The 27712-nt window shown below is 43.0% G+C and overlaps 1 protein-coding gene across 3 annotated transcripts in view; it reads right to left on the bottom strand.

The window, feature by feature from the left end:
- Positions 1-1881: 1881 nt before the first annotated feature.
- Positions 1882-27712, bottom strand: part of SH3GL1 (SH3 domain containing GRB2 like 1, endophilin A2) — a 77491-nt gene continuing 51660 nt past the window's right edge. Inside the window, exons 2-10 of one of the 3 annotated variants that reach the window (XM_070744483.1) lie at positions 27435-27503; positions 22029-22101; positions 15992-16135; positions 12919-13052; positions 10141-10299; positions 9183-9286; positions 7842-7969; positions 4155-4208; positions 1882-2525 (exon numbers count right to left, since the gene is read on the bottom strand). In XM_070744483.1, the coding sequence (XP_070600584.1) occupies positions 2326-2525; positions 4155-4208; positions 7842-7969; positions 9183-9286; positions 10141-10299; positions 12919-13052; positions 15992-16135; positions 22029-22101; positions 27435-27503 (1065 nt within the window). In that variant the 3' untranslated portion in view covers positions 1882-2325. Of the gene's footprint in view, positions 2526-4154; positions 4212-7841; positions 7970-9182; positions 9287-10140; positions 10300-12918; positions 13053-15991; positions 16136-22028; positions 22102-27434; positions 27504-27712 lie in introns of all 3 variants that reach the window. The other 2 variants (XM_070744472.1, XM_070744491.1) reach the window with 2 other exon arrangements.

Below are 27712 nucleotides of genomic sequence, written 5' to 3'. Positions count from 1 at the left end.
TATACGTTCCAACGGCTGTACGCAGCCACATAACTGGTCAAAGGGTGGAGAACGTGAAAGAAACATAGCTGGAATTGATAAGGTTGGGAAGGCAGGGAGAGGCATCCCATACATAGTACTGGTTTTATTGATTTCTCAATTTTTTATCGATTCCCCAACCCACCCGCCTCTCATTAAATTCCTCTTTTCCAAAGTTGGCGCCAGCACTTGGCCCCATCCTTAGTAAGCGGCCAGGGCTCTGGGTTCCAGTTTCTCTAAAGCAGTGTTTCCCAACCTTGGCAACTTGAAGATATCTGGACTTCAACTCCCAGAATTCCCCAGCCAGCGAATGCTGGCTGGGGAATTCTGGGAGTTGAAGTCCAAATATCTTCAAGTTGCCAGGGTTGGGAAACACTGCCAGAAAGGATGAAGCTTATTTTTGGGGAAGAAAAGCAGGGGAGTTGGTTTAATTGATACTTCGGAAATTCAAATACAAGCCCACCCGCCCCACCCACCTTCCCAAAAGATGTACGTACGTCCTCTCACAGCTGCAAAAATCCACCCACCCTTTCCAAAAATTGTGGCCTTGGTGAAAAGGACAGAGGACTCCCACTCCCTCCCCTGCCAAAATAAGTGCCTTAGAAAAAATGGCAGGGAGCCACTGGGTTGTTGGTGGGTGGGTTTTGTTTTTTTTGCCCCCCCCCCCTCAAAACACACACACACACACAAACCCTGGAAGGGGAAATAGAAAAGAAAAAAAATCCCCACTAGCCTCTGTGGAATTTAGCCCGGCTGCCTGCAGCTGAGAAAGCACAAAGACCACATTTAAATAGTCAGGAAAGAAAAAAAAAATCGGATCCCCCACCCCCCCACCCAGATATCCGGCAGGTTGTAGGTCCCCAGGGAGAAAGGAATCCTTTCCTGGTTTAATCCTGAATTTTTAAGGCAGTGTATCTCAAGCTTGGCCCCTTTACGATAGGTGGACTACAACTCCCAGAGTTCCCCAGCCAGCTTTGCTTTGCTGGGGAATTCTGGGAATTGAAGTCCATTCTCTCTTAAAATGGCCGCTGTTGAGAAACACTAATTCAAGGCGCCCCGCCCCCCCCTGCTTTCTCTTCAAGCCACGGATGCAGGGCAGTTGTGCAGGGGGCGGGTGGGGCTCAGCCCCTCCGTTACCCACAAGTCCCCAGTTTCTTTGGCAGAAGCTGGGAGAGGCCCCCAAAAGTGCTTCCTGGGGTTTTTTTCCGTTTGTAGTGTAGGCGGATTTGTCGGGAATTTAACCTGAGCAGCTCAGAAGGCAGGAAGCCAAGGATGGATGCACCCGCTGAGGATCTAAGGTGGTGCCTTCGAGATGACAATGGAGGGTGGAAAGGTCTGAAGGACACCAAGACGGCTTCCTCTACTTGGGGCCAAGGAGGTGGGCTGTTAAAAGTTTGCATCTGGTGGGGACGAATTATGGATGCGGGCAACCCATAAGTCTCCGGTCCCGTGGTTGGAAGGTGAAACCTCCCACCCCAGACCATGGAGGTTGGTGTTCTACAAAAAGAGGCATGGCCCAAGTTGATCCACTAAGAATCGAAGTATTGAAAAACCTGGGAACCCAAGTCACCCACAAATTTTAAGCCTTTGGATATTGAATGGACAATCCCCGGAAATCGATGGGTCAATGCTGGCTAGGGATTTATGGGAATGGTGGCCAGACCTCTCTGGAAAGACCATTGGCGGTCAATGTGCTTCAGCAGAACATGGACAAGGGGGAAGGCCCCTGATGGTGGAGGAGCCCATCTGTGGAAAGGCAGGTGCTGGATCTTCTTATCAAAGGTGATTGCTGCTCCGCGCAATGCCTGGAGCTAGCACAAACGCACACAAACACACACACACACACACAGAGAACACACAATCCCCATAGAGACCTCTATTCTCTAAACAAGCCATCATCTTCCTTAGGTGGTCCTGGAGATGTTCCAAAACCCGCGAGGACACGGCTGAACCAACATGGAGGAGAGAGTTCCTTACTTACGCCCAACAGAAGCAGTTATGGGCCCCTTTGTGCTTCTTAGACCCTAATCCCCAGCACACCCCAAAGGGGACAGGGGGGGTCTAGCCACCCGGCTTGACTACAGCCTCCAGGACCCGCCCTTGGCACCGTTTCCAAAAAAAGCTTTCCACCCAACCCCGAAGGGGGAAAATTAGTGTCAAGATAGACCTTCTCATCTCTGGAATGTTTTAGGAGGGACATCTCCATTCCTGGCTGTTGTGTTGGGTCAGCCGGGAAAGGAGGAAGAGGAAGAGGAGGAAGGAAGAGGAAGGAGGACGGAAGAGCCACGGAGAAGGCCGCCGGCCGATTCACTGAGGTAGCGGGACGAGGACTTCCACGTAGTTGAGAGGGAAGAAACCCGACTGGCCGTGGATCATGCCCTCGTACCAGTTCTCGTCGATTTGGTTGGTCAGCGTGATGATGTCGCCTTCTTTGAAGCCCAGTTCGCCGTCGTTCTCGGGATCGAAGTCGTACAGCGCCTTGCAGCAGGGCTGGTCCAGGTGTGGGGCTGGGTGGCGGGGGGAAAGGAGAGGAGAAAGGGTTAGCCGACAGGTGCCCTTCAATCCGCCAGCCTCAATTGACATCCCCACCCGGGTGATGAGACATTGGCTGTCAAAGCGCATGGAATGCTGGGAGTTGTAGTTCAAGAAATGAGAATGGCCCCATTCAACGGTCCTGACAGGGAGTGGACAATGGGCAGAGAGATACAGAAGGCAGAAAATAACGTGAGGAGAAGAATTTTACGGTTTAAAAAAGGGAGAGAGAGAAAAAAAAATAAAACTCTGAGGAGGCAGTTACACGAATTGAGAGGGGAGGGAATAAAAAAATATATAGAAACGATTTTTAGGACACGGTTCAACAAGGCCAGGTTTTTTCCCCCCACAAACTTGGGCCATTTTTAAGGTTCGTGGACTTCAACTCCCAGAATTCCTCAGGCAGCCATGTTTGGTTTGAAGGAGAACAAGATGGCGTCCTCGGCCTGGGTCGACGAAGATCCCGCTCTCTATGATTTCCATCCTGTAGGATGAATGATGGATCGAGGCACCTCAGAAGCCTCTGGTCCGTGACTGTGAGATTATAGAGACTGTATTTTATCTTAGGGTGGGTATATGTTTATCCCAGGCATGTTTAAATTCAGTTACTGCGGATTTAGCAACCAGGTCTGCTGGAAGTTTGTTCCAAGCATCTACTACTCTTTCAGTCAAATAATATTTTCTCATGTGGCTTCTGATCTTTCCCCCAACTAACCTCAGATTGTGCCCCCTTGTTCTTGTGTTCACTTTCCTATTAAAAACACTTCTGAACCTTATTTAACCCTTTAACATATTTAAATGTTTCGATCATGTCCCCCCTTTTCCTTCTGTCCTCCAGACTATACAGATTGAGTTCATGAAGTCTTTCCTGATACGTTTTATGCTTAAGACCTTCCACCAATCTTGTAGCCCGTCTTTGGATCTGTTCAATTTTATCAATATCTTTTTGTAGGTGAGGAAGGAAGGGAGGGGGGGGAGGGAGGGAGAGAGAGAGAGAGGGAGGAAGGAAAGAAGGGAGGGAGGGAGGGAGGGAGGAAGGGAGATAGAAAGAGAGAGAGAGAGAGGAAGGAAGGAAGGAAGAGAGAGAGAGAGAGAAAGAAAGGAAGGAAGGAAGGAAGGGAAGGAGGGAAGGAAGAAAGAAAGAAAGAGATAGAGAGAAAGGAAGGAAGGGAAGGAGGGAAGGAAGAAAGAAAGAGAGAGAGAGAAAGAGAAAGAAACCTAACTTGATTCCACTGGCAGCCCAGGGCCCTGAACAAAAGATAAACCATTTCCCAGCTCCCCATAATTCTAGGCCACCCTAAAATGCTCCCAGTAATGGATCGTTTGCAGGAAAATAAACCACATTCAGAGAAGAACCCTAACTGTTCCACCCCTGTGCTACCATGCTCTTGGAACGGCCTCTGTTGTGGCCATAAGGACTAGAAACCCGAGGCCCCGAACATTGGCTAAGACCCATAGACACAAAACTACAGCACACAGGAAGCCCCAGGTTCCGGGAACAGGACGAAGGGGGAAAGCAAGAGTTGGGGGGAGGCCTCATGCATCCATGCAGGGAAAGGGGGAGAGGAGGGGAGGGGAAAGCAGAAAGGGGGGGGAGCACTCACAAAATATCCTGCTGGGGGTCCGGGATGGCTTTTCGGATCGGAAGGAAGAGGAAGCTGCTTGCAAAACAACAAGGAAAGAAACAAAACATGGAATAATAATAAATAAAATAAAAAGCCGACATGCCAGTTTGATTGATCGCTTGATCGATCGCTCGCAAGCAGCCATTCCGGCACACAAGATCAAATCGAAATGTGCGAGCTAGTCCTCAACTTACGACTGTTCATTTAGTGACCCTTTGGAATGACCACAGCACTTGAAAAGGGCTACCTAGGGCCGCGTTTCACACTTACGACCATTGCAGCATCCTCCCTCCCTGATCGTGCGATCAAAATTGGGACGCTGGGCAAATGACTCATATTTATTGTGTATTACCATAGGGTTTTTAGTCGTAGTTTTTAATATATTAGACTTGTGCTATATGCTTGTTTTGTATCTATTCTGTGAGCCGCCCCGAGTCTTTGGAGAAGGGTGGCATACAAATATAATAAATAATAATAACAATTTATGATGGTCCCAAGGGGGGAGAGTGTGTCTCATAGGATCCCCTTTTGCAATCTTCTGATGAGGGAAGCTGTTGTGGTCAGCTCTGGCCCAGCTCCTGCCCCAAGGACTGTGGATGTGGGGGAGACATCCACATGCTGCAGGCCTGTTTTGCCCCTGGTGGAATCTGCTGATGAAGGCTCCACTGACCAAGAAGACATGAGTGACAGGGATGAGGAGAGTGTGGCAGACAGCTCAGAAGGAGATCAATTATCTAGCTCCTCCTTGGATTCGGAACAAGTGTTAATGATACAGCCATGCATGCGGAGAGCGATGCATAGGCAACAACAACTGAGAGATTATTATCAAAGAAACTGAGGCCACCTGTGGTTGGGTGGGGCTGTGGTCATCAGGGAGGCTGCTATAAATAGCAGCCTGTGGGTTTGGCCATTGTGGTGGATTATCTGATCGTTGTGTTTCCTGCCTGCTTTGCTGACTTTGACCTTTTGTGTGCTGATTTTTCCCCGCTTTGAAACTAAACCGGGGCAAAGTGTGTTTCACTTTGTGAAAGAAGAAGGACTGTGAATTGCCTCACAGCTGCAAGCTAAGTATCACAGAACTGATAAGGGACTTGTACAAATTACCAGTTTGGTTGGAGACCAGTGCTCTTTGCTATACCAAAAGAGGGCTTGGTTTAAGTGAATTTTCATAATAAAGAACATTGTTTTGAATTTTCAAACGTGTGTGTGTCTGAAATTTGTACCTGTGAATTTTTGGGAGGAGTCTACCAGAGAGCCCGACAGGACAGAAGCCAAGTTCAATCATCGGGCTACTCACTTAACGACTGTCTTGCTTGGCAACAAAGTTCTTAAAATGGGGAGTGGGAGAAGATCGCTTAACAACTGTCTTGCTAAACGAAGGAGGTTTTGGGGGTCTTGCAGCGTAAGTCGAGAACTACCTGCTCTGTGGGGGTGACACGGAGAAGAAGCAACAGCAACGGAGCCCACGGAGGGAGGGGGAGGCTAAGGAACCCCTTGTTTTTCCCCTACAGCACCCGCCCCCCAAATGGAAAGATTCCAGGAACCTGGAAAATTCTAACAAGGATTCGGGATGCAGTCATAAATCAAGAACTCCCTTTACCAGTATTTATTTTTCCTGCCCAAAAGGCAAAATACGCACCCAAAAAAATATTTCAAAAAAAAAAAAAAGGGAACACTTAAACAACACAATATCACTCCAAGTAAATCAAACTTCTGTGAAATCAAACTGTCCACTTAGGAAGCAACACTGATTGACAGTCAATTTCACCTGCTGTTGTGCACATTCAACTTTGTACAGAACAAAGTATTCAGTGAGAATATTCCATTCATTCATGGTATGTCTGTGTGTATGTCTGGTTTAATAATGGGGTTTTTAAATGTTTTTTTAAATTTATTAAATTTGTTGTGAATTGTTCTATTGTATGTTGTGAGCCGCCCTGAGTCTACAAAGAGGGGCAGCATACAAATCTAATAAATAATTAAGTAAGTAAGTAAGTAAGTAAGTAAGTAAGTAAGTAAGTAAGTAAGTAAGTAAGTAAGTAAGTAAGTAAGTAAGTAAGTAAATAAATAAATAAATAAAATTCAGATCTAGGATGTGTTCTTTGAGAGTTCCCTTTATTTTCGTTGAGCTATGAAACAGGCTTTGAAAATGGAAAAAAAATATATACATTCAGCTTGGGGTGGATTGAGAGGGTGAGATTCACTCCACTCTTTAAGCAATTGGGGGAATAACCTAAAGGGGCAGCTGGAGGCTATCTAGTCCTACCTCTTCTTCAAGACAAGGGAATTCGGAGGCAGAGATTCCTAGAAAAAGGCAGGCCGGGCAGGAGTTTTTATTTATTTTATCTTTATCCTGCCATTATTATTATTATTATTATTATTATTATTATTATTATTATTATTAGTAGTAGTAGTAGTAGTAGTAGCAGTAGTAGTAGTAGTAATAGTAGTAGTAGTAATAGTAGTAGTAGTATTTTTAGTTGTAGTTGTAGTAGTAGTAATTCAAGATAGCAAACATATCCCTTAATGATCCATTGCACAACGACACTGCAAGGTGGATTGGGCTGAGAGAGGATCACTCAGTCGGCTAGAATTAACCATCTCCTGGTGATTGGCTCAGGGTCACCCAGCTGCCTTTCATGCCTAAGGCAGGACTAGAATTCACCATCTCCCGGTGATTGGTTCAGAGTCACCCAGCTGCCTTTCATGCCTAAGGCGGGACTAGAACTTCCCATCTCCTAGTGATTGGCTCAAAGTCATCCAGCTGCCTTTCATGCCTAAGGCGGGACTAGAGTTCCCCATCTCCTAGTGATTGGCTCAAAGTCATCCAGCTGCCTTTCATGCCTAAGGCGGGACTAGCACTCCCCATCTCCCAGTGATTGGCTCAAAGTCATCCAGCTGCTTTTCATGCCTAAGGCGGGACTAGAACTCCCAGTCTCTTTGATGATTGGACCAATGGCACCCAGCTGACTTTCATTCCTGGGGTGGAACTAGAACTCATCATCTCCCGATTTCTAATTCTGTGCCTCCCCCACTTAGACCAATCTAGCTCAAATGCTCCTGTGGTTAAAGCTGAACACTGACATCAACATGCAGCCTTCTTAAGATCCCGGATCTCTTGGAGGAGAAGAGAAGGAGCAGGAAAAAGACGTTGCTTTTTGGGGTGCATGGCACAACCTCCAATTCACAGAGGCTCCCCCAGAAGGGCAGGGGAACCCCCAAGCCCCAGGCTTTCGAAAAACCAGATCCGCAGCAGCAATCATTCAAAATGATATACAAGAAACACCCCCGATTGGTGGTGGGGTATGAATGCTTGTCTGGTGGTGGGCACAATTCACAAAACACTTGTTTTAGGTTGTGTGAGTCTTATACTGTAATTAAAACTAATAAAAAATAATAATTTAAAAAAATTCAAAATGGGTTCCTGTTAAGCTTGGAAGGCAATTTGCAAAGAGGGATTGTTGTTGTTAGTTGCTGAGTCGTGTCCGACCCATCGCCACTCCATGGACAATGTTCCTCCACGGGCCATCCTGTCCTCTACTATCCTCCAAAGTCCATTTAAGCTCACGTTGACTCCAGCCCGCCACCCCAAAGCAAAAAACCCTACTTTAACATCCTTCATTTTACTCGCTGCAAATGAGCTTTCAGTGTACGACTGCCCCTTACCGGAGACTTTGGGCGCTTGGTTACAGGAAAAACCACCGTTGGACTGATCCACGGCCTCTCCAAATTCGTAGCATTCCCTGGGCTTCGGTTTATATTCTCTCTTGGGGCGTGAAGACGTGTCTCGTACTCTGGAAAACCGGGAGAAAAAAGACCACAACACTGATTGTCAGTTGGAATAACGGAATATTCCCGAATGTGGGATTCGCTTTACAAAAGGGTTGGACAATAAAGGTAGAAATGAGAACCTGGAAGAATACCACTACATACAAGTAAATATTGTTATTGATATTATGTATAATATAAATGTAACCACTGCTTTTTATGTTCAAGAAAATGTACAGTGCTCCCTCAATTTTCGCGGGTTCGAACTTCGCAAAAAGTCTATACCACAGTTTTTCAAAAATATTAATTAAAAAATACTTTGCGAGTTTTTTCCCTATACCACGGTTTTTCCCACCCGATGACGTCATATGTCATTGCCAAACTTTCATCTGCCTTTAATAAATTTTTTTTTAATAAACTTTAATAAATAAACATAGTGAGTAATAATCTGAATGGTTGCTAAGGGAATGGGAAATTGCAATTTAGGGGTTTAAAGTGTTAAGGGAAGGCTTGTGATACTGTTCATAGCCAAAAATGGTGTATTTACTTCCGCATCGCTACTTCGCGGAAATTTGACTTTCGTGGGCGGTCTCGGAACGCATCCCCCACAAAAATCGAGGGAACACTGTACTTTGTTTTTTGAATATAAGATATGATATGTTTTTACAATTACTTTGTGAAAGAAAGAGAGATAAGAGCCTCCTGGTCGTGACAGCTGTCAGCCTGGATAGATTCAAGGCAGGATTAGTCAAATTCATGGATGCCAAGTGTATCGGTGGTTATTGAAATGGATGTCCAAGTGCCGCCTCTATGTTGGTTGAGGCAGGCAGGATTCCCTTGAGTACCACTTGTTGGGGATCGAGGGAAAGGGAGGGTTTTGCCTTCTCTTTCTACTGAAGATCCCCTTGGACTATTGGTGGGCCCCTGTGTTACACAGAATGCTGGACTCAATGGGTTTTGGCCTGATTCAGCACGGCTCTTCTTAGGTTCTTATATGTTTTTAAAGCCAATGGGGAAAACCGGGTTTGTTTAACCACCGCACGATTTAGCTAACAACTGCACTGACTTGCCAAGGACAAAAAGGGGCCGTTAATTAATAACCGCTTGGCTAAGCCACAGAAATTCCGGTCTCAAGCGCAAGGAGTGGTCGTATGCTTCCCACAGTCATTAAGCAAATGGTCGTAAGTCGAGGGACCCCTAGCCCCCTCCCCCCCACTGGCACCCCCGTCCCCAGCTGACCTGCGTTTCAGCTTCTCCGCCAACTCGTCCAGAATCTGCACGGCTTGTTTGTGGTAGTCGAGTTGTGCGTCCACCAGAGCGGAAAGCTGGCTGACTTGCTCGATCTAGTAGCAACGACAAAGGACAATTCCAATCGTGGTTTGTTGAACTAGCCACAATGATATTTCCACGTTGGCTGCGCCGCCCTTAATCCTTTCCCAATAGGACAGGGCACACAAACATACCATGCATAAACTGTATAGGCCGGGGGGAGATGTTTCAATTCCTCCATGCCTGGCGGCAGAGGTGGGTTTTAAGAAGTTTACGAAAGGCAAGGAGGGTGGGGGCAATCCTAATCTCTGGGGGGAGCTGGTTCCAGAGGGTCGGGGTCACCACAGAGAAGGCTCTGCCCCTGGGTCCCGCCAGACAACATTGTTTAGTCGATGGGACCCGGAGAAGGCCAACTCTAACTGGTCGCTGGGATTCATGCAGCAGAAGGCGGTCCGGGAGATATTCTGGTCTGATGCCATGAAGGGCTTTATAGGTCATAACCAACACTTTGAATTGTGACCGGAAACTGATCGGCTACCAATGCAGACTGCGGAGTGTTGGTGTGATATGGGCATAATTAGGGAAGCCCATGATTGCTCTCGCAGCTGCATTCTGCACGATCTGAAGTTTCCAAACACTCTTCAAAGGTAGCCCCATGTAGAATTAAACTAGGATATGATTTGTTTGGGGCTTAACGTAATGTGGGAACCCAGCCCACTGATTTGCTAATTTGCAAAGGGAGACAGTTTGGCCTAGTGGTCAAAGACACCAGACACCAGGGGATTATGAGTTCAAGTTGACGTCCAGAAGTCCAGAGGTCATAAAAGGGCCACAGTTCTCCAATTTTGGCCAACAGTATAGGATTTCCACCTGGGATATCTTACGTTTCTAATTATTTTCTGTCCTTGGCTGCAAGGCATACACTTACGTCGGTCTCGAGAAGATTGTGCATACTCGTCTCTGCCACTTCCTTAGACTCCTCAAACTTTTCCAAAGCTTGTCGCAATTCTTCGTCGGGAATCTTCCCTTGGCGTTTCTTTTTGTAGTCGAAGTCCAAGCGTCGCCCTTCTAACTTTTTCAGGTGGTGCTTTTTGGGGAAGGAAGAAGGCGGGAGGGAAATTAGTAAATAATAGAAACATAGAAACATAGTAGATAGACGGCAGAAAAAGACCTAATAATAATAATAATAATAATAATTATTATTATTATTATTATTATTATTATTATTATTTATTAGTAAATAATAGAAACACAGAAGACTGACGGCAGAAAAAGACCTCATGGTCCATCTAGTCTGCCCTTATACTATTTCCTGTATTTTATCTTACAATGGATATATGTTTATCCCAGGCATGTTTAAATTCAGTTACTGTGGATTTACCAACCACGCCTGCTGGCAGTTTGTTCCAAGGATCTACTACTCTTTCAGTAAAATAATATTTTCTCATGTTGCTTCTGATCTTTCCCGCAACTAACCTCAGATTGTGTCCCCTTGTTCTTGTGGTCACTTTCCTATTAAAAACACTTCCCTCCTGAACCTTATTTAACCCTTTCACATATTTAAATGTTTCGATCATGTCCCCCCTTTCCCTTATATCCTCCAGACTCTACAGATTGAGTTCATGAAGTCTTTCCTGATACGTTTTATGCTTAAGACCTTCCACCATTCTTGTAGCCTGTCTTTGGACCCGTTCAATTTGATCCATCTCTTTTTGTAGGTGAGGTCTCCAGAACTGAACACAGTATTCCAAATGGGGTCTCACCAGCGCTCTATACAGCGGGATCATAATCTCCCTCTTCCTGCTTGTTATACCTCTAGCTATGCAGCCAAGCATCCTACTAGAGATGGGGTACGCTCAGCTTTTTCATAGTTAAACTGGTGGAAGGTCTTAAGCACAAAACATATCAGGAAAGACTTCATGAACTCAAACTGTCTAGTCTGGAAAACAGAAGGGAAAGGGGGAGGGGGACATGATCGAAACATTTAAATATGTTAAGGGGTTAAATAAGGTCCAGGAGGGAAGTGTTTTTAATAGGAAAGTGAACACAAGAACAAGGGGACACAATCTGAAGTTAGTTGGGGGAAAGATCAGAAGTAACGTGAGAAAATATTATTTTACTGAAAGAGTAGTAGATGCTTGGAACAAACTTCCAAGCGGGCGGGCTTGTCAGAGTGAGATTTGGCTTCTGCGCATACACAAAAAGCAAAATCTTGCGAGAGGACACACACATGCACAAGATTCTGGTGATTTTCGGCTATTTTTTGCTTCCGCACATGCGTGAGAGCAAAAAAAAAACCCACCGAAATCTCCCGCGCATGTTAGAAGCATAGATCCTGTCTTCTCACAGGATTTTCTCCCTGCACATGTGCAAAAGACAAATCTCGCTCCAATGCACACTTGCGCATCAGCATCAGTAGCTGCAGTAAGTTGGACCTCCCGCCTGATTACAGGGTAATAATAAACACTGGTAATAAGGGAGAATATTCTCCTGCGGCGGTTTCATTAAACAACTGAATCCAGTTGTGTGTTCAGTTGTGTAATGAAACCACTCTGCAAATGAGGTCATCTTGTTCAATTAATTACATCTGCATAATACAGTGATACCCTGTCTTACGAACTTAATTGGTTCCGGGACGAGGTTTGTAAGGTGAAAAGTTTGTAAGACGAAACAATGTTTCCCATAGGAATCAATGGAAAAGCGATTAATGCGTGCAAGCCCAAAACTCACCCCTTTTGCCAGCAGAAGCGCCCGTTTTTGCGCTGCTGGGATTCCCCTGAGGCTCCCCTCCATGGGAAACCCCACCTCCGGACTTCTGTGGTTTTGTGATGCTGCAGGGGAATCCCAGCAGCCCAAAAACGGGCGCTTCACTGGCAACGGAAGTCTGGCGGTGGGGTTTCCCAGCGAGGGGAGCCTCAGCGAAATTGCAGCATCGCAAAAACACGGAAGTCCTTGAAACCCCACCTCCGGACTTCCGTGTTTTTGTGATGCTGCGATTTCGTTGAGGCTCCCCTCGCTGGGAAACCCCACCTCCGGACATCCGTTGCCAGCGAAGCACCCCTTTTTGCGCGGCTGGGATTCCCCTTCAGCATCACAAAACCAAGGAAGTCCGGAGGTGGTGTTTCCCATGGAGGGGATCCTCAGGAGAATCCCAGCAGTGCAAAAACGGGCGCTTCGCTGGCAACAGAAGTCCGGAGGCGGGGCATCCCAGTGACAGCAGCTTGGGTTTGTAAGGTGAAAATAGTTTGGAAGAAGAGGCAAAAAAATCTTAAACCCCGGGTTTGTACCTCAAAAAGTTCGTATAAGGAGGGGTTTGTAAGACGAGGTATCACTGTATTATGTACGTCATAATTTACATATTATTATATAAACACAGGGAGTCCATGACTTACAAGCACAAATGAGCTGAAAATTTTTGTGGCTAAATGGGACATTTCTTAAGTGAATTCTACCCCATTTTATGCCATGGTTGCTGAGTGAATCTGGTCCGATGCCATGTAGGGTTTTGTAGGTCATAACCAACACTTTGAATTGCGTCCGGAAACCAATGGGCAGCCAATGCAGACCGCAGAGTGTTGGAGAAACATAGGAGACCTGTGACTGCTCGCATGGCTGCATTTTGCACTATTTGCAGCCTCCGAACGCTCTTCAGAGGTAGCCCCATGTAGAGAGCATTGCAGTAGTCGAACCTCGAGGTGATAATTACCTGGATCTCTTTCAAGTCCTTGTCGCACAGGTTCTGAAGGGGATCGATGAAGTTTTGCTTGACCTCGATGTCCAGAGAATCCTTCACCTCAGCCAAGCGCTTCATAGATTCGCCGGCATCCAGTAGGGCGTCGCCTTTATCCGTCAGGGGATAAAAAGTGCAGATCGGTTGGAAATTGGTAGGAGAGGGGAAACAGGATCAACTGATCCTTTGTCCCAGTGTTTCCCAACCTTGGCAACTTGAAGATATTTGGACTTCAACTCCCAGAATTCCCCAGCCAGCGAATGCTATATTTACTATATTTACAGCAGCACGAAGCTTATAACTTCAGCCTGATGATGGTGAATGTGGTTTCACCGAAACGTCGCATAGACACTCAAAATATTACACGGGGCAAAACCCGAACTCAGAACAATCTACATACATATACCCGTGAAAATCTATGAAAACATATACACACACACACACACACACACACATTATTATTATTATTATTATTATTATTATTATTATTATTATTATTAATTAAATTTGTATGCCGCCCCTCTCCGTAGACTCGGGGCGGCTCACAACAATAGTGGCAAAACAATATGTAATACAAATCTAATAATTTAAACTAAAAACACATAATTTAAAAACATGCACACAACACACCATACATAAACCATATAGGCCTGGGGAAGTTATTTCAGTTTCCCCATGACTGACAGCAGAGGTGGGTTTTAAGGAGTTTACGAAAGGCAAGGAATATATATATATATTCCACATATTATTCTGTCTAGATGAGGTCAGGCTGTGGACATGTTTGCTAGACCTAGATAAATATGGAATTCTGTATGAGGACAACTCAAGAGAATTAGAATGGGCCTATATATAATAATCTCTCTTCTCCATTTTATGCGCAACAGCTGACTTTAGTTTTTTTCCTCCTGGTTTTCCGGCTGATTATTATTATTATTATAAATGAATTAAAATCCATGATTTGAAACAGACCCAGACAATCCGAGTCTCACAAAAGCCTTTCGTTGCAACTCTTGAAACCCTGTCCAAAGTGACCATGAAATTGTAAATTGTTCAACCCCTTAAGGAATCATCATACCAACTGAAGTTCAATTATAATTTAATGTCCATTTCATTCATTAATTTAAATTGAATCCAATGCCATTTTTGTTCATCCACGGCCCTTTATCCCGGGCCTATTTTTTTTGGAATATCGTCCTTAGGACATCATTCCAAAATTCGATACGCTTCTGAAAGTCCACCACATCTGGAGGACATCAGCTGGCACCAACAAGGCCAGCGGAAGCCAGCAACACAGGCTGGAATGTCTCGCTATTTTGCAGAAGGTTTCCAAGTGTTACAGGCCAGGATTCACAGTGTGTATCTTAAACTGAAACCAGGAGTCAGCTGTAAGTACAGTTGGAAGGCATTTCTCAAGCATGGAAGGAAAGAGGGAGGGAGGGAAAATAGAAGGAGGGAAGGGTGGCATGAATAGAAGAAGGGAGGAAGGAAGGAAGGAAGGAAGGAAGGAGAGAAATGAGCAAGGGGCAAGGAGGGAAGAGAAGCAAGAATAGAGAAAGAAAGAGAAGGGAATAGAGGAGGAAGGGAAGAAGGAAGGAATAAGGGGAGGAGAGGAGGGAGGGAGGAAAGGAGTGACGATAAAGGAAGGAAGGAAGGAAGGAACGGAGGGAGAAAGGAAGGAAGGGAGGGAGGAGAGAGAGAAGGGAAGAAGCAGGGAGGAAGAAGCAGGGAAGAAGAGAGTAAAGATACAGAAAGGAAGGAAGGAAGAGGAAGGAACAAAGGGAGAAGAGGAGGGAGAAGGGAGCAAGGAAGGAAAGATAGGAGTGAAAAAGGGCACTAAGCCAACATCAAGTTCCTTCTAACATATTGTATGTGTGGACATAGCAACAATGGGAGTTTGGATATTGTGGGGGTACAGTGTTCCCTCGATTTTCGCGGATTCAAACTTCGCGAAACATCTATACCACGGTTTTAATTAAAAAATACTTCGCGGTTTCCCCCCCTATACCATGGTTTTTCCCGCCCGATGACGTCATATGTCATTGCCAAAATTTCGTCTGCCTTTAAAAAATATTTTTTTAAATAAACTTTAATAAATAAACATGGTGAGTAATAATCTAAATGGTTGCTAAGAGAATGAGAAATTGCAGTTTAGGGGTTTAAAGTGTTAAGGTAAGGCTTGGGATACTGTTTATAGCCAAAAATAGTGTATTTACTTCCGCATCTCTACTTCACGGAAATTCAACTTTCGCGAGTGGTCTCGGAATGCATCCCCTGCGAAAATCGAGGGAGCACTGTATTTATATAGATATATCGGAGGTGGTGGGCCTTTTGAGAACTGTATGCAATGAAATTTCACTTTAATGGATGCTGATTAGTGTACATTAAAAGTGACAGTTATTCTCTCTCTCTTTCTCTGTCTCTCTCCCTCTCCCTCTCTCATCTATCTATCTCTACCTAATTATTTATCATCCACCCATTAATCCATCTCTATTTATCACCTGCCTACCTACCTATCTACCTATATTTATCATCTATCTATCTATCTATCTATCTATCTATCTCTATCTATCTATCTATCTATCTATCTATCTATCTATCTATCTATCTATCTACCATATCTTTCTATTCTATCATATCTATCTATATCTATCTATCTATCTATCTATCTATCTATCTATCTATCTATCTATCTATCATATCTTTCTATTCTATCTCTATCTATCTCTATCTATCTATCTATCTATCTATCTATCTATCTATCTATCTATCTATCTATCTATCTACCATATCTTTCTATTCTATCATATCTATCTATCTCTATCTATCTATCTATCTATCTATCTATCTATCTATCTATCTATCTATCTATCTATCTAATCTATCTATCTATCTAGTCCGTCTGTCTGTCTATTTATCATTCATCCACCTTTCTATTTTTCTATCTATCATCCATCCATCCATCTTTTTTAAAAAACAAACAAAACAAAACTTGGGTGCAGGATGTAACTTTCCGCCAACTGTCCCTTTCGCGGAGTCGACAGCTGCTCACCGAAGTTGGAATCGTCGCCTAGCTCCTTGCCGTATCGCATCATGGACTCGCCTAGGAGGCCTTCGGACTGTGGGTACCCGGGATTCTTCACTTGGCCCCGGATCTTGGAAACCGTGTTCAGCATGGTCAGTTTCGCCCGGGATGCTGGCGCAAGAGAAAGAAGGAAACAGCCACGGTTGAGTAACCCATTCTGAAGCCTTGCACAAACACACACACACACACACACAAACCCAAAAATACAGTATTTGGAGGTTGGTGCTCTTGGAGTTTGGTGGTTCCTTGTAAACGTTTCAGTGCCACGCTAGGTAACAATATCAGTGGTAGAAGGGAGTGGGGGTCTGGAAGAGCGGAGGGGGCAAAGGAGGAGCAGGAGAAGAAGGGGGTGCTGGTAAAGGAGGAGGACGACGACTGTGGGGTCCCTCTCTACGCTTGATTCTTACCTGGCAGACATTTCACGACCCAACTAAGTCACATCATCAGTGCGGTAGGAGAGTTGGATTTGCAGGGAGGAAGAGGAGGAGAGGACTGTAGAGTCCTTGGGGCTCTCTGAGCTTGGTGGTTGTCTTGCAGACATTTCATGACCCAACTAGGTAACATCATCAATGCTAGAAGGGAGAGTGGGGTTTGTGGAGTGCAGGAGGAAGAGGAAGAGGAGGAGGAAGAAGAAACATAGAAGACTGATGGTAGAAAAAGACCTCATGGTCCATCTGGTCTGCCCTTATACTATTTTCTGTATTTTATCTTAGGATGGATATATGTTTATCCCAGGCAGGTTTAAATTCAGTTACTGTGGATTTACCAACCACGTCTGCTGGAACTTTGTTCTAAGCATCTACTACTCTTTCAGTAAAATAATATTTTCTCATGTTGCTTCTGATCTTTCCCCCAGCTAACCTCAGATTGTGTCCCCTTGTTCTTGTGTTCACTTTCCTATTAAAAACGCTTCCCTCCTAAACCTTATTTAACCCTTTAATATATTTAAATGTTTCGATCATGTCCCCCCTTTCCCTTCTGTCCTCCAGACTATACAGATGGAGTTCATGAAGTCTTTCCTGATAAGTTTTATGCTTAAGACCTTCCACCATTCTTGTAGCCCGTCTTTGGACCCGTTCAATTTTGTCAATATCTTTTTGTAGGTGAGGTCTCCAGAACTGAACACAGTATTATTCCAAATGTGGTCTCACCAGCGCTCTATATAGCGGGATCACAATCTTCCCTCTTCCTGCATGTTATACCTCTAGCTATGCAGCCAAGCATCCTACTCGCTTTCCATACCGCCTGACCGCACTGTTCACCGATGCCTAATGCTGGGAAAGACGGAGGGCAAAGAAGGAGGGAGCGACAGAGAACGAGGTGGCTGGATGGAGTCATTGAAGCAGTCGGAGTGAAGAATTATTTTATATATAATTTACTTGGCTTAAAAGATTGTAAGAAAAAAAAGGGTTTTTCGAATAATGAGCTTAACAGATTTGTAACATTCAAATAAGAAATGAATTGTGGTCGGGCAGTAGGAAAAGCAAGTAGGATGCTTGGCTGCATAGCTAGAGGTATAACAAGCAGGAAGAGGGAGATTGTGATCCCCTTATATAGAGTGCTGGTGAGACCCCATTTGGAATACTGTGTCCAGTTCTGGAGACCTCACCTACAAAAAGATATGGACAAAATTGAACGGGTCCGAAGATGGGCTACAAGAATGGTGGAAGGTCTTAAGCATAAAACGTATCAGGAAAGACTTAATGAACTCAATCTGTATAGTCTGGAGGACAGAAGGAAAAGGGGGGACAGGATCGAAACATTTAAATATGTTAAAGGGTTAAATAAGGTTCAGGAGGGAAGTGTTTTTAATAGGAAAGTGAACACAAGAACAAGGGGACACAATCTGAAGTGAGTTGGGGGAGAGATCAAAAGCAACGTGAGAAAATATTATTTCACTGAAAGAGTAGTAGACCCTTGGAACAAACTTCCGGCAGACGTGGTTGGTAAATCCACAGTAACTGAATTTAAACATGCCTGGGATAAACATATATCCATTGTAAGATAAAATACAGGAAATAGTATAAGGGCAGACTAGATGGACCATGAGGTCTTTTTCTGCCGTCAGTCTTCTATGTTTCTATGAATTTGTTGACCAGCGATTAATGTAAAGGTTATTGTAATGTTTTAATATTAGATAATGAAAAGCTATACTTTAAAGAGTTTTTTTGAATATATAAGATATGATATGTTTTTACAATTACTTTGTGAAAGAAAGAGATGTAAGAGCCTCCGTTGAATGATTACAAGGTAAAAAGGAAAAAATTGTATATGTTTGACAAAAAGCTGGACTTTGTGTTGGAAACTATGTACAGTATCGTTTTTTAACTTTGTGTTGGAGAAAAAATAAAAAAATTATGATGGGGGAAAAAATGGACTCCAGAGGGCAGGAGGGCCTGGAGGAACGTTGTCCATGGGGTCACGATGGGTCGGATAAGAGCTTCGCAATATATCCACAACAGCTGGGACATGAAACATCTCCAAGAAGACCACCAAGCTCGGACAGCACCAAGTAAACCGGTCACCTGATTTCCACTCTTGAGAAAGAAACCACAGATAACTGTTCTACCTTAGTTATCCCTCTTCCCTTCAACTCTCCAATAACCCTCTTTAGATTTGTTTCGTTATCTCTATTTATTACATATAGTGATGACAGTTTTGATTTATATAATCCTATTTTCCCCTGTCATTTTCCCCCAGATTTCCATAGTCCCTTTCATGGGACCTATTAATTTATCTAGATCGCTCCTATACCACCATATAAAAATTAATTATTCTTCATCCCATTTATCTCTTTTTTTTCCAATTCCACCCCTTTGTTTTCAAATACAGTGATCCCCCGATTATCACGAGGGTTCCATTCCAAGACCCCGCGCGATAATCGTAAACTCGCGATGTAGCGGCACGGAAGTAAAAACACCATCTGCGCATGCGCGTCCTGTTTTCCATGGCCGCACATGCGCAGATGGTGGAGTTTGCGTGTGGGCGGCGAGGAAGACCCCTTCGGCCGCCCAACAGCTGATCTGCTCCGCAGCGCGGCAGCAGCGAGGAGCCGAAGATGGGGTTTCCCCGTTGCCCGGGCAACGGGGAAACCCCAAGATCGCTTGCCGCTTGCCCGTTCGCCCGCCTGCCCGGCTCCTCGCTTGCAGCGCCGCAGCAGTGAGGAGCCGAAGATGGGGTTTCCCCATCGCTGGAGAGCAAGAGGGGGAGAGATAGAGAAAGAGAGAGAAGGAAAGAAAGAGATGAGAGAGGGAGGAAGAGAGTGTGAGAGAGGAAGAAGCAAGATAGAGAAAGAGAGAGAGAAAGAAAGATGAGAAAGGAAGGGAGTGACGTCATCGGGTGGAAAAATCGCGATATAGCGATTCGCAATGATCGGGATCGCGAAACTCGGGGGATCACTGTAATTGCAACTCCATTAATCTAGGATAGTATATGCCCAGCATCAGAAAACAGAAAAAACACAGAAAGTGCAATAATCAAAAAATTGCTAGATTGTGCAGAGATGGATAGGATGTCAAAAAAATTAGAGGGAAAAGAAGACTCAGATTATTATAAGATATGGTGAAATTTTTACGATTGGTTAAAGAAAAGAACAATGGAGAAATAATTAAAATTCAAGCAAAGCAACTCGTCAAATAAAAGAATATTCAATGACGAGGGAAAATTCTCTGATCGGACATTCAAAAAAGAAGTGGGGAAACTTTTGTTTCACAAATGTTGTATTTATATGTTTTGTTTTTTATTTATTTATTTTATTTATTTACTTATTGGATTTGTATGCCGCCCCTCTCCGTAGACTCGGGGCGGCTAACAACAGTAATAAAAACAGCACATAACAATCCAATATTAAAACAGTTAAAAACCCTTATTATAAAATCAAACATGCATACAGACATACCATGCATAAAATTGTAAAGGCCTAGGGGGAAAGAGGTGGGTTTTAAGAAGCTTACGAAAGGCAAGGAGGGTGGGGGCGATTCTAATCTCTGGGGGGAGTTGGTTCCAGAGGGCCGGGGCCACCACAGAGAAGGCTCTTCCCCTGGGTCCCGCCAAGCGACATTGTTTAGTTGACGGGACCCGGAGAAGAGCTTATTGTTATGTGATACTTATTGTATTGTTTTCTCTTTTTTTGTTTACTTGTTATTTGGTTTATTTATCTACGTTAAAAAAAATTAAAAAAAATAAAATTACAAAAAAAAATAATCTTCCCATTTGAAATGCTTCTCTATACCAGTGTTTCCTTCCCAACCGTGGCAACTTGAAGGGATCTGGACTTCAACTCCCAGAATTCCCCAGCCAGCATTCCCACCTGTTTTATGTTGTGTGTGTGTTTATATCTTTAAAACAAACAAACAATAAAAATATTAAATAAATAGAGAAAGAAACCACAGACAGGTTGAGAAAACAGGCGTTATCCCGAAATATCGCAGCATCTGGAAAGAGAAGATGATTTACAAAGGGAGGGAGCAGAAAATAGCCGGGTGTGAAGCTTGCCAACTCTTTCTCCTCCCCCCCCCAAAGGAAGGGGGGGTGGAAAGAGAGGGTGGAGCAATTTCTGAATCCTTTTTGGCCGAGAGAGGAGTTGTAATGAATCCCTGCTGGGCTGACTTCACAAAACGTGGTTGTGCAAATCCCGAGAGAGAATGCAGGGCCGCCTCCAAGAAGTGACCGCAGGTTGCAAGAATCTGCCCCGCTGGCTGGATCCGCCCGGCCCTCTCGGACCGCAGGGGGGAAACTCTGTCCTCCCCACCCCTCTAGAAGACTTCCCCCCCTCTCTACCCACTCCCACTCTGTTTGCAGAGGGTCCGGTTTCCATGATCACCAATGCCTGGGATGACCCACTGAGCTGGGATCAGCGTTTGCTTAGGGCCATAATACAGGAAGGGAGGAAGGGGAAAAGGGAGAGAAAGAAGGGAGGGAAGAGAAGGGAGGGAGAGAGAAGAGCAGAGTGGAGGAGAGGGAAGGAGGGAGAGGGGAGAAGAAAGGAAGAGAGAAAGAGAGCAGAGGGAAGGAGGAGAAAGGGAAGATAGAAGGAAAGGAAAGGAGGGAGGGGGAAGGGAGAAGAGAGGAGAGGGAAAGAAAGGGGAGGGAAAGGAAACGAAAGAGGGGGGAGAGGAAGAGAGGAAGGAAGGAGATGGGAGGGGAAGAAAGGGAAGATGAAAGGGAAGGAGAAAGGAGAAAAGGATGGTTGAAGAGGAATGAAAAGAAAGGGAAGGGAAGGAGGAAAGGATGGATAAGGAGGAAAGGAAAAGAAAGGGAAGAAAGAAATGATGGTTGAAGAGGAAAGGAAAAGAAAGGGAAGGGGGAAATGATGGTTGAAGAGGAAAGGAAAAGAAAGAGAAGGAGAAAGGATGGAGAAAGAGGAAAGGAAAAGAAAGGGAAGGGGGAAATGATGGTTGAAGAGGAAAGGAAAAGAAAGAGAAGGAGAAAGGATGGATGAAGAGGAAAGGAAAAGAAAGGGAAGGAGTAAGGATGAAGAGGAAAAGAAAAAAGGGAAGGAGAAAGGATGAAGAGGAAAGGAAAAGAAAGGGAAGGGAAGGAGGAAATGATAGAGGAAGAGGAAAGGAAAAGAAAGGGAAGAAAGAAATGATGGTTGAAGAGGAAAGGAAAAGAAAGGGAAGGAGAAAATGATGGTTGAAGAGGAAAGGAAAAGAAAGGGAAGGAGAAAGGATGGAGAAAGAGGAAAGGAAAAGAAAGGGAAGGAGAAAGGATGAAGAGAAAAAGAAAAAAGGGAAGGAGAAAGGATGGATGAAGAGGAAAAGAAAAAAGGGAAGGAGAAAGGATGGAGGAAGAGGAAAGGAAAAGAAAGGGAAGGGAAGGAGGAAATGATGGAGGAAGAGGAAAGGAAAAGAAAGGGAAGAAGGGAAGGATTCCCCCCCTCTCCCAAGAAGTGGTGTTTTCACAGTTTCCATGGGGAACAGAGGCTCCTGCAGGTTTTTCTAAACAAAATCACAACAGATGGAAGAAAAAAGGAGGTGTGTAATCATGACGACACAGCTCTTACCAGGGTTCGGTTGCAAGTATTCTGTCGTTCTGGTTAAGATTTCTGTAACAGCCTTGCTGGTAAGGTCCACTTTCTGCAGAAAGAGAAAGTTGTGAGTTGACCAAAGAAATAAAAAACGTGGGAAATAAATGTGGCGCATTTGGAGGTTCAGATTGCCCTCAACTTACGACAGTTTTATTTTTTTTTTTAGACTTAGGACTTAGAATAAATTTACTGTCACTTTGAATGTACCCTAATCGGCGTACATTAAAATGAAATTTTGCTGCATACAAACTCTCAGAGTCAATATAATATAATTAATATAATATAATATGATATGATATAATATAATATAACGTAACATAACGTAACATAAGATAATAATATATTATAATATGATATTAATATAAACTCCATAAGTAAATAAATACAAAATTATGCATATATCCATGTCTATTATGTGACCCAGAGAAATAACAGTCTAGTTGTTTCTTGTTGCTTGTATCCTTAAGATTTATATTAATATTATTTCCTGGTGGCTTATTTGTGCCCTGTGACAATCATTAAGTGTTGGACCTCATGATTCTTGACAAATGTTTCTTTTATTTTATGTACACTGGGAACATAAGCACCAAAGACAAATTCCTTGTGTGTCCAATCACACTTGGCCAATAAGGAATTCTATTCTATTCTATTCTGTTCTATTCTCCAGTATGTTCTGTTCTGTTCTATTCTCTTCTTCATTCCAATATTCTATTCTATTCCATCTCCTCCCACTTCTGACTTGTATGATTGTAACTTGTTGTTTGTATCCTTACAATTTTTATTGATACTGATCGCTTCCTGATTGCGTCTTCGGCCCCTATGACAATCATTAAGTGTCGTACATCATGATTCTTGACAAATGTCTCTTTTCTTTAATGTACACTAAGAGCATATGAACCAAAAACAAATTCCTTGTGTGTCCAATCACACTTGGCCAATAAAGAACTTCTATTCTGTTCTATCCTATTCCTATTCTAGATGACCATCCCCATGATTGTATGATCAAAACTGAGATGCTTGGGAACTGGATGGTGGGGAACGGAAGGATTTATGCACCTTGAAGAAGTCATTTGCATTCTTTTAGTGCAGTGTTTCCCAACCTTGGCAACTTGAAGATACAGTGGTACCTCGTGATACGAACCCCTCGCCATACGAACAATCCGAGATACGAACCCGGGGTTCGGAAATATTTTGCCTCTTCTTCCGAACTTTTTCCGTCTTATGAACCCGCCGCCCGAACGCCGAACCCAGAAGTTCGGCAAAAGTTCGGGTTCGGGTGGCCACCGAGAAGCCCCGCCGCCCGGCTGTCGCCTTTTGAAATAGCTGGGGGGCTTCTCGGCATTCTCCCGAACGCCGAACCCGGAAGTTCGGCAAAAGTTTGGGGTCGGCGTTCAGGTTCAGGAGGACTCTGAGAAGCCCCGCCGCCCGGCTGTTAGCTTTTTAAAAGAGCCACGCAGCTGTCGGACCGTTCTGGAGGCTGGAAAGGAGGTGGGGAATCCCAATAGGGAATTCCATGGGTGGAGCTTTGATATCACAAAGACGTCCTTCCTGGCCAGCCACCCGAACCCGAACTTTTGCCAAACTTCCGGGTTCGGCATTGGGAGAACACTGACAGCCGAGTGGCGGCGGTTTTTTGCGTTTTTTTCCCTTGCACGCATTAATTAATTAATTTATTTATTTATTCGATTTTTATGCCTACTATTAATTAATTATTAATTATTATTATTAATTCATTTTACATTGTTTCCTATGGGAAACAATGTTTCATCTTACAAACTTTTCACCTTACGAACCTCATCCGGGAACCAATTAAGTTCATAAGACGAGGTATTACTGTATTTGGACTTCAACGGGAATTCTGGGAGTTGAAATCCAAATATCTTCAAGTTGCCAAGGTTGGGAAACACTGTTTTAGTGAATCGTCGAGGTCACTTGGAAGTTTGTTTGTATACACCTTTGGGATATGAATTATGGAATTATTCTAAAGCCAATTAAATATGAATTCTACCCAAAAGACAAGAAGGCTGGGCACTGTGGTGTTTTTGAGCATGGCACAGGTGGATTGCAAAGCTAAAATATGCAGGTTGCCTACCTGAGAGCAAATAATTGTATAAGCGGCCACACCCGGCCCCGGAATGCCCTTCCTATCAGAACACCATGAGATATAATTGCATTGTATTTGCCAAGACAAAGGTATTTGCCAAAGCCAGAGTTTTTGTCCTGCCCAGACGTTTCAAACGTCTATCGCAAACGTTAGCTATCTCAAATTTAAATGTCAGTCTATCTCAAAATGACGTTATTTATTTTATTTATTTATTTTATTTATTGGATTTGTATGCCGCCCCTCTCCGCAGACTCGAGGCGGCTAACAACAGTGATAAAAAACAGCATGTAACAATCCAATACTAAACAACTAAATAAACCCCTTATTATAAAACCAAACATACATACAAACATACCATGCGTAAATTGTAAGGCCTAGGGGGAAAGAATATCTCAGTTCCCCCATGCCTGACGGCAGAGGTGGGTTTTAAGAAGCTTACGAAAGGCAATGCACACCAGAACCAACTAGGAGAGTTTTTTCCCCAAATGCCATCACTCTACTAAACAACTAATTCACACAACCTTGTCGAAGTATTTACTAAGACTGCATTGCTACATCTTTAGGAAGGATTATTCTTCGCATCCTTCCTATTACCAATCTCCTTTTCTACATGTGACTATAACTTTGTTGGATGTATCTTTATGATCTGTATTGTTTTATTTAGTTTCCTGGTATGATTTATGTTGATTGCTTCTTTAGTATCCTATGACTAAAGAAGCACTGGGTGGAAACTAATCAAGGAGAGAAGCAACGACTTGCCTCCAGAAGTTGTGAATGCCCCAACACTGGAAGTTTTTAAGAAGATGTTGGATAACCATCTGTCTAAAGTAGTGTAGGGTTTCCTGCCTAAGCAGGGGGGTTGGACTAGAAGACCTCCAAGGTCCCTTCCAACTCTGTTGTTGTTATTTATCAAATTTATTTTCCACAGATCCCGCAAATTATTTATTTGTTTGTTTATTTATTGGATTTATATATCTCCGAGGACTCAGCTTACAACATATAAAAGAAACAGTAGGTTACAATAAGTAACAATAAATCCAATTGTACAATAAGTACAATAAATCCAATTAATTAACTGGACTTTAATTAATTTAATTTAATTAATTTAATTTAATTAATTTTCGGCATTGCCGAAAAAGGTTCGCCATCACTGCCCTACACTACTTCAGACAAATGGTTGTCCAACATTTTAAAAACTTCCAGTGTTTCCAGAAATTGTGAATGCTCCAACACTGGAAGTTTTAAAGATGTTGGACAACCATCTGTCTGAAATATGTAGGGTTTCCTGCCCAAGCAGGGGGTTGGACTAGAAGACCTCCAAGGTCCCTTCCAACTCTGTTGTTGTTATTTGACTATCACTAAGTGTTGGGTTCAAGTGTTATGATTCATGATTCATGATGAATGTATCTTTATAGTGACTATGATCATGATTTTTCACTTATATCTTTTATGAGAGCTTATGCACTAGAGACAAATTCCTTGTATGTCCGATCACACTTGGTCAATAAATAATTCTATTCTATTCTGTTCTGTTCTATTTTGTTCTATTCTAATTTTCTATTCTGTTACATAGAAGTTGTTTTATAATTGGTTAAACAAAAGAAAAGGGAATTAAAATTAAAAGATAGACAAGAATAGGATTATTGTTTGTTTTCTATTTAATATTCCATTTGAGAAACTAAAATGAACTTAAGTATATACACATAAACACTTTATGTATAGAAGTGATAATTTATTTTAAGTTACTAATATTAATAGATAATCTTAACATAAGGCGGTAAACAAAGAATAAACATATAGATAAACTCTTAATTAACCAAAGAATGATGGAATACAGATAATCCATTAGCTGAACGACAAATGAAATTTAGACTTTGTCTTTTGTTTCCCTAATTCCTTCTTACTACCCATAAAATATGAAATACCGTAAGTATAATATGTTTTTTTGTTTTAATTCCCCCCCCCCTTTTTTTCCCTTTCTTTCTTTCTTCCCCTCTTGTTTGTATTGGTTGGGTTTAAGTTGGTTGTGGTAATTGTTGTTGTCCTTTTTTGATGGTATGTTACATGTTTTGTTTAATGGAAAAATTCAATAAAATTTTAAAAAAAGAAGAAGAAGAAGTTGTAGAGATTGTCCATGCTACACAAAACCATGTTTTCCATGCATTATTATGAGCTGCTCCGAGTCTTCAGGGAGGGGCGGCATACAAATTTAATAAATTATTATTATTATTATTATTATTATTATTATATTATATTATTATTATTATTTAGATTTGTATGCCGCCCCTCTCCGAAGACTCGGGGTGGCTCACAACAGTAATAAGAAACAGTATAACAATGGGACAAATCTAATAATAAAAATATATAAAAACCCCAACAATTAAAAACCATACAGCACATACATACCAAACATGAAATATAATAAGCCTGGGGGAGATGTCTTAGTTCCCCCATGCCTGGTGATACAGGTGGGTCTTAAGTAACTTGCGAAAGACAAGGAGGGTGGGGGCCGTTCTAGTCTCTGGGGGGAGTTGGTTCCAGAAGGCCAGGGCCGCCACAGAGAAGGCTCTTCCCCTGGGGCCCACCAAACGACATTGTTTGGTCGATGGGACCCGGAGAAGGCCAACTCTGTGGGACTTTATTTATTTATTTATTTATTTATTTATTTATTTATTTATTTATTTATTTATTTATTTATTTATTTATTTATTTATTTATTTATTTATTTATTTATTTATTTATTTATTTATTTATTTATTTATTTATTTATTTATTTATTTATTTATTACTTGGATTTGTATGCCGCCCCTCTCCGAAGACTCGGGGCGGCTCACAACATGTAAAAAGACAAATCGTAAGTAATCAACAATTTAAAATTTTAAAGATTTTTTTAAAAAAACCCACAAACTAACAGACTCACACACAAGCATACCATATATAAATTCAACGTGCCCAGGGGGGGGGGATGTTTCAATTCCCCCATGCCTGACGGCAAAGGTGGGTTTTAAGAAGTTTGCGGAAGGCAGGAAGAGTAGGGGCAGTTCTAATCTCCGGGGGGAGTTGGTTCCAGAGGGCCGGTGCCGCCACAGAGAAGGCTCTTCCCCTGGGGCCCGCCAACCGACATTGCTTAGTTGACGGGACCCGGAGAAGGCCCACTCTGTGGGACCTAATTGGTCGCTTTATCGGCCGCTGGGATTATTATTATTATTTATTATTATTATTATTATTATTATTATTATTATTATTATTATTATTATTAGTTGGTTAGCCTTACTCACCTTCTCCATTTCTTTGAAGTCTTCATCCAGCTTGGTTCCTTCAGCCCCGCCAACCTTCTCGCTGACCAGCTGTGAACCAAAAGACAAAGGTTATTTTTTATATATATATATATAAAAAAAGAGAAGCATTTATATTTTGCAATTAGTTCTCTCGTTCAGCGACTGCCTTGGAGACTGACCGTTCACGGTTACGAAAGTAATGAAGATAAAAATAACTTTACGACCGATCCTCTGATTTGCAAATTTTGTGGACTGGCAAAGTAAACGACAGCTGAATG

This window comes from Erythrolamprus reginae, chromosome 1 (assembly GCF_031021105.1).
Source record: "Erythrolamprus reginae isolate rEryReg1 chromosome 1, rEryReg1.hap1, whole genome shotgun sequence".
Taxonomy (NCBI): Eukaryota; Metazoa; Chordata; class Lepidosauria; order Squamata; family Dipsadidae; genus Erythrolamprus; species Erythrolamprus reginae.
This window is presented reverse-complemented; position numbering and strand designations above follow the sequence as displayed.